Here is a 14,577-nt window from a genome sequence, read left to right as displayed (position 1 = left end):
GTTTTCCTCTCCAGCACTAACCAACCAGTAATCTACTTTCTGTTTCTATAGATTTAACTTTTCTGGACATTTCACATAAACGGCATTATACAATGTGTGATCTTCTGTGTCTGCCTTCTTTTACTTAGCATACCATCATGTTGGACTGGGTATCAAAACTTCATTCTTTCTTACTGCCGAATAGTATTCCACTGTCTTCCACCACATTTTGTTTACCTATTCATCACTTAAGAGATATCTGGGCTGTTTCCATTTTTTTGGCTATCATGAATAATGTTGCGATGTACAAATTTTTGCCTGGACATATGTTTTCATTTCTCTTGGGTGGATATTCAGAAGTGGAATTGCTGGGTCATATAATAAATTTACGTTTAACTTTTTCAGAAACAGCCGAACTATTTTCCAATGTGGCTTAACTGTTTTACATTCCAAGGAGCAACGTATGAGCATTCCAGTTTATCCACATTCTTGGGTATATTTTAAAATCCAGGTTCAAAATTATTATGATGTGAAGCACAGCCTGATAAAACTTGAACTAGCATTTTTGTGAACTGTGGAGTTCATGTGGCCTTGTAATTTACTCACATTCCAAATTTCATGGAAATTTAGAAAAGAAATTATCAGGGATGTTCATTAGAAACCTGCTTAAAATCATTTAATAGTGCAATACGAAAAGAAGCATGTAGACCTAATCATAGAAAATTTGCCCAAAAATATTTGCCAAAGGGGAGTTATCAAGGAACCGAGCATGACAAATGAGAATGCACTTCTCACACCAGAGTTTCCACAGGGACAAAATCTTAATTGTGAATCCTACAAACCGGTAACAACTTACAAAAGGCAGTAACCACAGCCAGGAACACAGAAAGAAGGCCAGGCAGGGGACTGTTTCTTTAATTATTCCTTTTTTTTTCTGAGCATTTTTTATAATTTCACATTTTTAATTTTTATTTATTGCTTAATTTGGGGGGGAAATAATTAGGTTTTTATTTATTTATCTTTAATGGAGGTACTGGGGATTGAACCCAGGACCTTATGCATTCTAAGCATGCACTCTACCACTGAGCTATACTCTCCCTTTGTTTCTTTAAATCTGATGCAACTTGCATTGAGTCAGGTGATGAGTTACCAAGATGAGACCCTGTTTCTAGAAAAGAAAAGGAACAGACCTGGCCTCAAGGGAAAAGAGGTTAGTCACAGGAATGCCCCTGCTGCTTTGAAAACCCCAGGTACCTTTTACAAACAGAGTCACAAATTAAAAGAAGGGGTGGGCACCCAGAGGACTGGCAGGAGCTTTGGTTCAGAGACCACAGAAGAACACCAGGCTCTCAAACCCCTTCCATGTACAGTTTTCCAATCTAGAAAACAACTCCCCTGTCTGGGGCTTGGATCTCTGTCTCTCTAACATTTTACTTAAAAGTTACCACATATATTTCACTGAACGTATCATATGTATTTATCTCCACCAACAGCCTTCCTTCTTAGGAGGGGCGCTTTTTGCTCCTAGAGATGAAGACCTCCAAGGACCTATGCTAATGACCCACTCGCACTCTTTCTGGTGCAATCAGCTAAGTGGAGGTTTTGGTACCCAGCTGGTCAGGTTCCAGGAGATTTCCCCTGCTAATTTTCAGTCACTCAAGGAAAACAAAGGAGTAACTAAGATTGGGTTCCCATGATTTGAAAGAAACCTTGTTCCTCCTCCCCTTCCCCCTGCCAAGATGTGTAGACTTTTGTATTTCACACTTTTACATCTGTTCTTCTCCAAAAATAAAAGCTGTTTATATTCCAGAAATGATGACTACAATACCAGCACATGTTACATCTTTAAAATACTCACAGAGAGAACATACACATTGTTCAGACCAAAGAGCGTGTGCGCTGTTCCTTCCCAGAGCAGCATCTGGGTGTGAAGCTGCAGGAGAGCGCAGCCGTGCTTTTATTTATTTGTTTGTATGGAAAGAAAACCATGTTCTACCTGACTGGTGCTAGAGCTACCACCTCGAAGAAAACAGAAGAAGGGTGCGTGGCCTTTTAGGAACAGCAGACACTTGGCTTTGACCTTACGAACCCTAAGGAGTTGAAATGGTAAACCACAGCACTCCTGAACTCAAAGGACCCTTTCAACCATGCAAACAGCTGCAAAGAAGCCATTTCAAATTCATAGTTTCCTCAGAGCCTAAGATACCACCAGTACTAGAAAGAAAACTGTCCCAATCTTGGTCACAGATAGAACCTCTTAATAATGCAATTAATTCACTTCCCCATCTAAAGAGTAATTCACATCTCTGATTTAAATGATTTAAGACCCCTTCTGAGAAAGTTGGATATGCCCCCCCAATTGTCAATATTGCAAAAAAACCTAATCATCTTTAACCAGGTATTTTTTATATCCAGTCTAATGATTACTTCCTAATCATCTCTTTCCTTTAACATAGGTCTTCCAAGAAGGGTCTTTGAATTCAATTTTTTGAAAGCATCTTCCCCAAAAGTGAGTAAAATTTTGATATATGGTCATTATCAAGTTGTGCACAAAGTTCCCTTAATGATCATAATTGTCATCAACCTTCCCCAAAAATAAAAAGACATGCAATATAAGCAGTGTGTTTATCTAAGAACTGTAGATTAAATAACAACATAGGACATCTTTGTGGCTAGGTAAGAGATGTTTATGGATTGTTGTGACAAGGAAAGTCTGTGGTATTTCTCAGAAGGAAATCCTCTAACCTGCTGTCTAGATTCCAAACCTCCATTCCATTTTCCAAGTCTCAAAAAATAAACAACCCAAAGATTTCAAGCTGCAAACTAAAGAAGGGCTGAAAGGGTGTGTGAATGTGAATATATATATTTTTTTTCAGCTTCCAGGCAAATGTCAGCACTTTCTGAGGCTTTAAACTGAATCCCCACAGGTCCATAGGGAAAAGCAAGAAATTAATACCAGAAGGATGCATCTTCTTGATCAGAGGGGTAGGGCTTTTCCTGCCCCTTGAATAAATGTGCTAATAAAAAAAAAAAAATCTCAGTGCAAAGAACAGTCCAGGATAATCAGTTGAAATGGTAGTAGCTGATGCTTGATACCATTTCAAGTATCCCCCTTTCTTAGAAATAATTCACATGCATATGATATTAGTGTGAATCTTAAGTCCATATTCCAAAAAGTATGTCCCTTCCACAATCTGAAGCCATATGCCTTAAGAAAAAGTTAGTTATCTTATATAAATCACTATTTCCTACTCTGCATCATTTTTAGGCATACTCAGATTTCTGTGGATATAGTCTGTTTTTCCAAAGCAACCTGTATTTTTATGATTTCTTTCACATATACTTCCATGATTCACCTGTATTCATGTGTGTGTCTCCATTAACAACCCCGCTACATCTAGAACAATGCCAGGTACACAGCAGATACTCAATCAGTATTTGTTAAATGAATGAGTGAAATCAATATGAAAGAAACAAAAAGAAGACTGTCTTTTTAAACATTTTGGCTAGCGTTTCTAAAACTCTAACGTGCATCTAATTACCTGGAGGGCTTCTTAAAGCACAAATTGCTGGGTCCCATTCCCAGAGTTTCTGATTCAGTAGGTCAGAGAGGCAGAACCAAAGAGATGATTTTGAAACTGCTGAAATGAGGATCTCACTTTGAGAACCACGGTTTAGGCAGTTAGCCTATCAGCCAGCTCTTAGAACCTCACAAGGCATAGGATAACATTTGCTGAAAATCTACCAGCTGTAGAATCCTCTTCTACCTACTGGGTAAGCCACACTCATCCTTGCTCCAAACACTCTCGACATTGCCAACACAGGACATGGATGCAAGGGTACAATACACGGACACATGTCCAAAACAGAAAGAAGTCGTGAGTACAGTGGAACTAAAGATGCTTCATTTCACCAGTGCATTTCTTGATGATGTATCCTACTGCGTAGTTTAATGTATTTTTCTCAGATGGAAATTACTAAACCACAATGCATAGCCATTCTTCCTCGCACTACCCCACTTCATTTCACTTACTAATGGGAGCTTCATCTGAGGCCAGGGCACGAAATGTAGTAAGAAAGCCCATTTTAAAGCTTATTTATATTGTTAATATTTTAGTGTCTGTAAGGACCAGATGATCAATACTTCAGTCCTTAATGATCAGAAACCAAGCAGACACATTGACAAGGTGCAGATATAATCTAAACCCACCACCAGGCTAAACAAAAGGATGCACAAAAACAATTCAAAGGAATCCCAAACTCTAACTCTTCAATTACTGCATAGGTTTTTAAAGCACAGCTAGCATTAACTTTCAAATGCATACTTTTCTCATGACCTTGCTCTGGATTTTAGTGCATTTATATCCAGATTATAATCAGAGAGGGTATTTAATTAGATAATGTTTGCAAGTACTTTGAAGATATAAAGTGCTCTATAAAGGCTAAATATTATTATTTAAATACAGTTTGCAATTACTGCTTACAACCTATTCCACCCACCACACTGCTATAATTTGATTACAAGCGGCTAAAAAAAAAAGAAAAAAACCTAGAAGTAGAAATGATGAAACCATGTCCATGTGAAGCTCTGATTTTTACCCTAGGCATAAATAATTTATAAGCATTTTAAATGGAGGGTTAGGTTATAAAATCTAGTAAATCAAGGCAGCTGGCCTCCACAAGACTGAGAACCACAAAGTTGTGTTGATTCTAATAGTTTCTTACTTATAAACCAGGTGGAAAGTAGAGTGTGGTTGAAAACACGGGGCTCTTTACTCTTTTGGTTGCCAGCTCCATCTTCCATTTTCTCTATCATAATCTTAAAATATCTATATCCATCTGAAAAAAAGTGTAACTCCAGATTTTTATTTTAATGGTTGTCTGGCAGATAAAGGCTTGAGAATGGCCCCTGTTCGAACACATCTTCTGGCTCATCTTGCTATCTTCTATGATAATCATAAACTCAGTGGCCTCCAATTCTTTAAAAATGGAAACCTTTGAGCCTGATTCCACGCACCTTCCAAACACATTTGTTGGATGGTTTCCAAAGAGCATGGCAGATTAAATGTAAACATACCTTATACACAATGTACAAGGAAATCACGGTTAATCCCAAAATGGTTCATATTTTATATAGTTTTTTTTAAAGACAATAAAAAGAACAATTCACATATTCTAAGCTGACCTTGGTTATTTAAAAAACAAAATCACAAGGAAGAAATACCTTGGAAATAATGCTTAAGACACAACTATGCTCATCAAAGAGATCTTATGCCCAAAACAAAAGGTACCTGGGAAATCTGTGAACCCAGGGAGATAACAGTCAGCTAATTCTGATATCACGACAAGGTCCATGAGTCAAATACTGACCATGTGAGTTACCACGGGCACTGGTGTTGGGACAGGTCAGTCATAAGCTTGGCCATTTAGTAGCTCTATGACCTTTGGTAAATGAACTGATTTTTCTAAGCCTCGTGTGCTCATCCGTAAATGATACACACTTACCTCACAGGAAATTGGGAGGTAATCTGACAATGTCGGGAGCCTTACAGATCACTTTTAACTTTCACTGTAAATTGCACTGCTAAAAATTTATTCTAAGGAAATAGAGATGTATACAAAAACTTGTATATAAGGATAAATAATTGTAACAACAAATGTATAAAAATGATATATACAAAGATTTGTCTATAAGGGTGTTTGATTATAAAAGCACTAAATACAAGAGTTGAAAAGTTGAAAATAACAAAAAGTTTCACCAATAGGAATTGGTTAAATATATTATGGTACATTCCCACAATAAAATGCTAAGCAATCCTTAAAACATAAGATTAGAAATTTGAACACTGACTGGATATTTGAAGAAATTAAAAATTACATACTAATTTTTAGACATGATAATAGTATTATGGTTATGTATTTTTAGGAGTGTTTATCCTTTAGAAATACATACTAAAATATTTACAAGTAAATGGATATGATGCTTCAAAATAAAGTAGGGGAGGATATGGAAGGGGGTGTAGATAAAGCAAGATTGGGTATGAGTGGGTAATTGTTAAGTTGGGGTCTCATTATACTGTCTGCTTTTTAAAATAATAGTTTAATTTAGATTTAATTCACATTCCATAAAATTCACCCTTTTTTTGAAGTGTTCAAGTGATTTGTAGTATACGCATGGAGTTGAGCTACCATCACCATTATCTAATTTTAGGACATTAGCAGTCACTTCCTACTCCCCCCACCTCCTCCAGCTCCAGCAACCACTAATCTACTTTCTGTCTCTATGGATTTGCCTATTCTGGACATTTCATATAAATGGAATCATTTAACATGTGGCCTTTTGTGTCTGGCTTCTTTCGCTGCATAATGTTCATCAAAAGTTCTTTTTATTACCAAATGATATGCCATCTTACGGATATACTACTTTTTGCTTATTTATTCATCAACTGATGGATATTTGAGTTGTTTCCACTCTTTGGTTATTATGAATTGTGCTACTAAAAACATCTGTATACAAGTTTTTGTGTGGATATACGTTTTCAATTCTCTTTTGTATACACCTAGAGGTGGAATTACTGGGTCACATAGTAACTCTCTATTTAACATTTTGAGGAACTGCCAACGTGTTTTCCAAAGTGGAATGCCTCATTTTACATTCCCACCAGCAGTGTATCAGCATTCCAATATTCTTTCTACTTTTACAAAAGCTTTAAATTCCCCATGATAAAGAATTTTTAAAAATTATGCCATAGGAGAACATGAATAGCACGCAAAAAGGTTAAGTTTAAAAAAACAGGTTGCAGATAATATATCCAATATGATCTTAATTTATTTTATTTTATTTTTTTATTGAAGTGCTGTTGATTTAGAATGTTAGTTTCAGGTGTACAGAAAAGCGAGTCAGCAATCTTAATTTTTTAAAAGCTATCTGTTTAGCTATGCAGAGAAAAAACTACTAAGTCATATACCAAAATGTATCTGTGGTTATCATTGAGAATCAGTAATAGAGAAGCAATTCTTTTTGCTTTTTTCCATTTCCCAAATTTCTGTAATGATCATGTGTTTCTTTTATAATGAGAATAAAAGGCTTTTTTAAAAAAAATGAAACAAACTTTTAACAATTCAGCAGTCTTTGCTCCCATTCACAACCAACATTTTCTGGGCCCTGAAGCCCCAGGGATCATCCTGGTGGGATTCCTAAGAAAATCAAAAATATACATTGCCTTCATGAAAGCTTGCTGTATAGTAGTAGATAAAATTCAAGGAAGAAAGTTCTGAGTGTTCTAAAAAAAGGTATGAGGTCAATTTGGAAAGGATTTACATGAGAGGGATAATTTCTAGCTGAAAGATTCAAGAAAAATTTTGTGGACAAGGAGCCATTTGAATGTTGAGTGTTGGAGTAGAGGGTACAGAAAAAGACAATAAGATAGGGCACCCCTAAAAGAGCATCCATGGGGAGAAGGGAGATGTTCCCTGTGGCAGGTAAGAAGGGATGGTCATTAAAACTGCAGGGCATGGTGTGGGGCCCAGCTGAATTTTAGCTGGTCTTTACATAAAGAGTTCAGTCTTTGGTCTGTAGACTGTGAGGAGTCAGAGAAGGCCGTGAATAAAAATACCCAGATTGAAACTGTGCTTTAGGAAGACTAACGTGGCTGCAGTATATACAGGAGACTGATCAGAAGAAGGCTGGTGGTAGGGACTTAGGAGACAAGTCTTGTCACAGGGGCCACCCAGGGGAGAGTAACTGCAGCAGGACAGCTGGAGACAAGAGGACCCATGCGATAGATATCAAGGCCAGGATTTTAAAGATTGGGGTAAAATAAATGTGTTTTGAGAATTTCCAGGCACCCCCTTGAGACAAGTGGAGGCAATCTGGGCATGTAAAAAAGTAGAAAGATAATCATCTTTCTCCAGAATGGAAGAAATTACAAGCAGAATTCATCCAACATTTTCTTTTTAAGTCCTTCCTCTCTCTCCACGAAGAACCTTGTATTTATATGTGCAGAATAACATTTCATTCAAAAATATCACCTAGATTTTCTTGGAATTGTCAGCACACTGCTAGTTCAGGCCCTGTTCTCACAGTGCTCCTTCCCCCACAGACATGGAAGAACAATCTGACAGGAAAGCATCTTTCAGATACAAGTTTTCCCAATTTCTATAAGAAACACAGACTCAGATTGATTACACTCAGCTGGGAATGGCTGCCATGCTCCAATCACAGTAGCTCAAAGCTGGGTGGACTTTAGACCCACTATCACTGAACAAAGGAATGGCATAGAACAAGAAGGGCCTGGAAGATTAATTCCAGGGTAAAGACATGAAAGAAGAAAGGGCCAACCGGCAAGACTCAGAATTATGAGATTTCAAAGAACCTTACAGATAAGGGGGGAAAATTTGATATTTCCATGAAGGAAAAGTATTCTTGGGTATTCTTTCATCCACAAAATATTCCATGACCTCCTAAGTAGCTAATTATGCAAACAGCAAACCATGACTTATATGAGCTTTTGTACTAAGATTACTCCAGTTAATAATGAATACTGAAAATGATTATGCATATTTCTCTGATGTTCTGATAACTACCACTACACCCTAGTTTATTATGAGGCAATGTCATGGCAAAGCAAACACCTGTTTAATGTCTCTAAAAAACATCAAATGTATCTAATTTTAAAACTGCTATGCTGTTATCATTTTAAGATACTGTTATCTTACCAATTCATGCAACTTTACTAAACTCTCATTTAAGACCAGATTTAATTAAATACTCTGGGGTAATGAATTAACAATGCTTCAAGATTTCTTTCAGCCCATGAGACCTCTGACCAGAAGGTTTTAAACACTGGACTAGTACTAGTGTATCATTTCAGGCGCCCACTCCCTCCCCGACCCCACCCCCACACAAACTTTGAAAAGGCACAGGCACAATAAATGCGCTTTTATTTGAATAATGGTTAATCCATAAAGAGGAGAAAAAAGTTTAAAAAGAAAAGTGGTTTTAATGAATAATGCTGGTACCTGATACTGGTCTAGAAATAAACTAATCCCCAAAAAGCTTCTAGGCGGAGCTCACCTCATCTGAAATGAATGCTTATACTGGGGCAAAGGTCAACCCAGGACATCAGAGGGTCAGATATATTCCATCAGAGGTCAATGTAACGTCACTCTGGCACATAAAAAAGAAAAAGTACTATTAAAAAGAGGACTTCTGATGTTTTTTCTTTTCCTCTCAGGATCATTTCCTACTAGGTACAATCACTGGGGTCAAATGCTGGTAGAATCAAGTTTCCCATAAAATTCTATTTAATCACAGAATAGCATATTTGTGTAGTGCTTTATGGTTTTCAAAGCACTGCCATAAATACTTTATTGCTTTTTGAAACCTGTATATAAGGAAGGCAAGCAGTTGTGATCATTCCCATTTTTGAATTAATAATGGTTAAATGACGGATCCAAAGTCACAGAACTAATAAGACATGGACATAGAACCCAGTGCTCAGTCCACACCATTCACTCATTCTCTCATTCATGCATTTATTCAACCAACGGGGACTATGGACTCAGAGATGAACAAGACCCAGCCTCTGGCCTCAAGGAGCCCACAGTTTAGTGAGCAAGTAGAAAGAAAACCCCACGTCATTTATAACACAAGCATGAAAAACGTAGCTGGAAGAATGCATGCAAATCCTCCAGATGAGGTCAATTATTAAATCTAGGTTTCAATAGAGAAAGAAATAGCCAGGCAGAGAAGGGAGTGAGGGGTAGAGGGAGAAAGACAAGCAGAGGTCATCCAATTCTGTTCAAATAGAAAAGTGAGTGAGTCCTGGCAGAAACTTACAGGATGAAGTCAGCAGTGGCCAATCTTGGCCTTGAAGTCCTTACTCTGTGGGCCAAGCTAAGGACAGCCAAGCTGTTCAGATTCAGATATATGCTAATCTCCAAAAAGCTTTCTGGGCTGATCTCACCTGGTATGCAATAAAGCACACTGGTGGCACATTTCATTTCTTTTAATTCTGTGATGTCTTGAAGGAAGAATGACTCAGGCCCTGGGTTTGAATGAGTAGAATTGTTTTCTGTAGCCTCTGTATATATATATACGCATTTCATACACCCGCATAGATAGTTTATATCCATAATATTATATATAGGTATCCACATAGATTATACAAAACATACATAGAACTCTATAAACCTTGCATGCAGAGAAATCTGAATAATGTATATGTCTAGACTGACCCCTTGGGACATGTTCAGATAGAAAAGGCTTGTGGAGAGAGATTACCATGCCGGACAGCCATCTGTCCTAGATGATTCCGATAGTCATTTGCCTGCAGAGGAGGAACTGAAGGGGGTTGGACAAGATGAATTCCAAAAAGTTACCTTGAAGCTCCATGGTTTTATGTACAAAGCAGTTTCTCTATTTTCGATAAATAAAATTCTACAAACCTGGTGAAGTAATTCCTCTGCCATTTTTTTGTGCTCAGGCAGAAAATGTACTATTGATTTCTGATAATGTGCTCTTTTCTCTGAGTCACATTATTTGTGACTCAGAGAAAAGAGCACTGAATGAGGAGTCAGGAAACCTAGATTCTCACCCCAAATCACCCTTCTCCCCTCCCCAACCCACTCCACCTCCAACAGGGGAGGGGGCTGTGTGACCTTGAGCAATAGACCTCACCTCTCTGGGCTTCAGCTTCCCATATACTAAATGAAAGGATTTGGCTAAGTGTTCCATAATTCTCTTCCAGCTCTAAAACTATGAAATCATTCCACTCCCTCAAGACTAGTTTATCTCTGGAGCTCTAAAAATAAGGATTAATAAAACTGGATTCAGATCACCACTTTTCTAAACATCACCTCTTTTCTTACTTTTTAAAACCATCCAAATCTTGCATAATTTAAATGATCAGGGCTGTCACTGGTTGCTCTGGTTTAAACTATGCATTGTTGCTATTTGGGGAAAATTTAGACTGGGTCCAGTCTGGGATCACTGGCTGAGAACAATAAGCCCCCAGAGTGAGAAGGATAAAGGCCCCTCCAGACAGGATCTGCTTTTAATGCATTGAGAGCAGAGTTTACAAAAAGAGCATTGATTGTGTATATTAAAGAGCCACCAAAACAGCAAGGGACTGGTAGGACTGCAGCAAATTCTCCTAGATGCCACTGACCTTGGCTGCATTTCAGGGGTCAGGCATTCCCCAGGAGGTTCTCAGCAGGCAGGCTTTCCTGAAGGTTTAGGAACAAATGAGACCTCTCATCTACAAGAGCCCATCTCTACTAATCTGGGAAAACAGAGAGAGGTTGATCTGCCCTCTGATTTGTGGAGATTACCTCTGTGGCCTTTGGACTCAACTGCCAGCCTTCACACCTCACCCACCACAAGACTGGTCGCAGCCCCAGCCCTCTGGGATGCAATTGTCCCCACATCTGCATTTAAATCACCCAGCCAGCAGTTCCCCATCTCTAGGGCTGGCTGGAAGCTGTAGCCCTCTCTCTTTCCACACCTCCTGCAGGCAGAAATACAGAAGCAAAGCACTAAGCCCAGGCCACAAAGAGCAATTTCAGTGAATTGTGCAAAGACATCTTTTCAAAATACTGATCTCAGGAGCACAGGTCTCCCATGTGTGAATCGCACGCCAGGTCGGCTGGTAAGCCCTTGTGGTTGCTCACAAGTATGCAAGCTCTGGGCTCAGTTTCTCAGAAATCTTCCCTGGGAAAAAGCCCAGAAAGGACACCTCTGACCAAGCCCAACTTAAAATCACATCACAGCGATTTCCATTAGAGAAGGGATGTTGAGATTCCGGCTCAAGGAAATCGCAAGCCTTGCCCCATTGTTCAGATTCCCTTCCCCCTACCCCACTCCCCTGCTTTGCCACTTTCCGCGATCCTGAAGTCTGGGCCATCCATCCACCTGATTAACCCGCTGGCAGCAACTCCCAGCACAGAAAGTAGGGCAAATGAACACATACAGTCTGTAAAGCAGGAAGCCACAGACTTGGCCAAAGCAACCCCTGTTACCAATCCCCACCCCCAAGTGCCCAGGAGGCACTGGAATCTGAATGTAGCATTTCGGCGCCAGGGAAATAGACAGCTTACTGTAATAACGTATGAATGAGCTTTTGCTACCCAACTATCAAAAAAGCCAATTTAAATGGCATCTCTGTTCCTTCTCAGCCTCTTGACCGCCTCGCAGAAACCTCACCTCTGAGATGGAAGGATTAAGAAGGAGAGGGGGAGTTTAAAAGGGAGGGAGTAGGTGGGGAGAGGATGAAAAAGTACCACTTTGACCATAAAGGTAGTTCTTTAAAATAACCGTAAAGAAGGAGGCAACGTCAAGAGAAGCACTGAATATTCAAGTATATAACCCCAAGATTTAGCATCAGTCTAACAATGTATTCCTCAGGAGGGCGTGTGAACTTCCAAGCTTCACCCATCCTGCGTGCCTCTGTGTTGAGAGCCACCATCAATTCGATCTCACTGACCCTCCTTGCCTCAAGTATATACAAGTCGCTTTTTTAAATTATTTTATTTTTGGTTCAGGATAGGAAGAAGCCGTGCTTAAATTGATGGCCGATCGTTCCCAGACCCCCGCTGCTGCTGCCACCCACACCCTTCACCCACTTCCTGGCAGGCAGCATCTAATTAATATGGCAAGAAAGCTCTGCCCCTTTCCCTGAAGGAGTGTGTTAGGACTTGGGGGTTGGGGGTGGGGAGGCGTCGAGTATGCACTAGGATTCCTGGTGTTCCGATCTCAAAACAACAGCAAAATGGATTCTATAACAGTGATGTCTTAGTCAATGCAATGAATCGGCGTCTGAGGCAATTCAAGTGAGGGTAAATGCAAACCAAGGGGGCTGGGGGAGGTAGGTGCTTTACAAAGGACTAACCCTAGAGACAGAGAAAACACGCGCGCGCGCGCGCACACACACACAAACACACACACACTCCCGGGAGTTCCGGTCTGATTGGGGAAAAGCAGGGAACACATCCCTTTCACCTGCTTAAGTTCAGCCATAAAACTGAAATGTCACAGCCACAAAGTCAGATAGCATAGACAAGGCTGAGTTAAAACCATAAATAAAGGTGAGTGGCAGACCGGCATTTACGAGAGAGCTGAGATAGAGTCCGGGTGCGGACGGCAGAAAAGGGGGAAGGGGAGGCAGCTGCCATAAAAAGACCAGCATAGCCATAGCTGCCCCCTCGGAGCGGCAGGTTCGGCTTCGTGGGGACAGTCAGGCTCACAATGCCATCTTACAGGTAGCTGAAAAACGTGAGAAGCCAGTGCCTTTATTCACCCTGTTGTTATTCTAGCAGAAAGGGACGGTGGGGTTTCGAGCCTCGGCACGAGTCGACTGCCCGGGGTTTGTACACACACACACACAGACACACACAGACACAGACACACACACACAGACACACACACACACAGACACACACACACACACATACACAGACACACACACACACACACACACACACACACACACACACACACACACACGGGCTTTTCATTTTAATGCTCTTACACTGGTCTAAGAAGAAACCGGCATAAGCTCCACGCGCTCGCGGGGGAGCCTTGGTCACCACCAAAGGAGGACACGTACCGCACAGCCCTTGCCTTGGGGGTTAGCCAAGAGCACCTCAGCAGCCCCTGAATCAAAATGAGAATCCAGGTTCCCTCTCGTCGCATTCGCCCGCCTCTGTCCATCAGCCCCAGCCCCAATCCACGCACCAAGCCCATTCACCCTGACCCAAAACACTGGAAAGAAATCAGAAAACGTGTTCTGCTCACCCTCAGAGCCGAGAGATCGATTTCATCCAGGCTGCGAGCCGGGGAGTCGCTCGCCATGTCGACTTCTTCGCGGGAGAAATGGACTAAAACCACCCCGAAGCTTCTCCCTTGGAAATTCCACCTTGGTCTATTTCACTCGCGTCCTCATGCGGGTGTCGCGCCAGAGGCCCGGGGCCCAGCCTCCCCCGCCCACTCCGGCCCCACAGCGCCTGATCGCGAGCCTCCGCTTGCCGGTCCGCCGGGTCCGGGAGCCCAACCTGCGCGGATTTCCAAGCCCAGAGCCGCGATGCGTGTGGGCTGCGCGCCCTGATCGGCTAAGGGCGCTGGGGCTGCGTGGGTGTATTTAAATGGGACATGCTTCTTTGCTTGTGCGTGGATGGCGGCTGCATTGGCTGTTATAATGAGACACATCAACTCCTCCACTCAGCTGGGGGGGTGGGGGTGGAGAACCACACAGAACTGTCTATCACCGCTTCCTGGGAGGAGTAAAGGGGTTGGGGGGGATGGGGGAAGGCGGAGGAGGCGTGGTCTCCGACTGGGGAGAGGCCGCGCTTCCTGACCCGGTCCCTCTGCACCAACGTGGATGGGGGAGGGGCGCGCACTCTTTCAGCCCAGGCTTTTGCGGGTTAATCGGGCTGGATCTGAAGAGCTGTTCCCGAACCGTGCTATGCTTATCGTAGGGACAAGGGGGCTTTATTTTTGTGTGTCCAATTCGTATGCTGCAGCAAAATGGCCCTTCAGTCGCATTTTGAGGGGTTCTCGGCAGAGTTCAAATGCCCTAGCGCTGAAAAAAAAAATCCTGA

At 41.2% G+C, this 14,577-nt stretch overlaps 1 protein-coding gene and 1 non-coding gene across 9 annotated transcripts in view; both read right to left on the bottom strand.

The window, feature by feature from the left end:
• Window positions 1-14,183, bottom strand: part of TNIK (TRAF2 and NCK interacting kinase) — a 362,683-nt gene extending 348,500 nt beyond the window's left edge. For 5 of the 8 annotated variants that reach the window (XM_032484363.1, XM_014562072.2, XM_006188085.3 and 2 more), the window contains exon 1: window positions 13,775-14,183. Coding sequence is in view for 7 of the 8 variants with exons in the window: in XM_014562072.2 (XP_014417558.1) it covers window positions 13,775-13,831 (57 nt within the window). In the remaining variant the exon portion in view is untranslated. The remainder of the gene's footprint in view (window positions 1-13,774) is intronic. The other 3 variants (XM_006188086.3, XM_006188087.3, XM_006188088.3) reach the window with 1 other exon arrangement.
• TRNAS-AGA lies at window positions 1,005-1,077 on the bottom strand. Its single transcript has one exon. It is a non-coding gene; the product is annotated as a tRNA-Ser (tRNA).
• Window positions 14,184-14,577: the final 394 nt, after the last annotated feature.

The sequence above is a fragment of the Camelus ferus genome, chromosome 1 (genome assembly GCF_009834535.1).
Source record: "Camelus ferus isolate YT-003-E chromosome 1, BCGSAC_Cfer_1.0, whole genome shotgun sequence".
In the NCBI taxonomy this organism is placed as follows: Eukaryota; Metazoa; Chordata; class Mammalia; order Artiodactyla; family Camelidae; genus Camelus; species Camelus ferus.
Note: the sequence above shows the minus strand (reverse complement) of the source record. Positions and strands in the feature narration are given on the sequence as shown.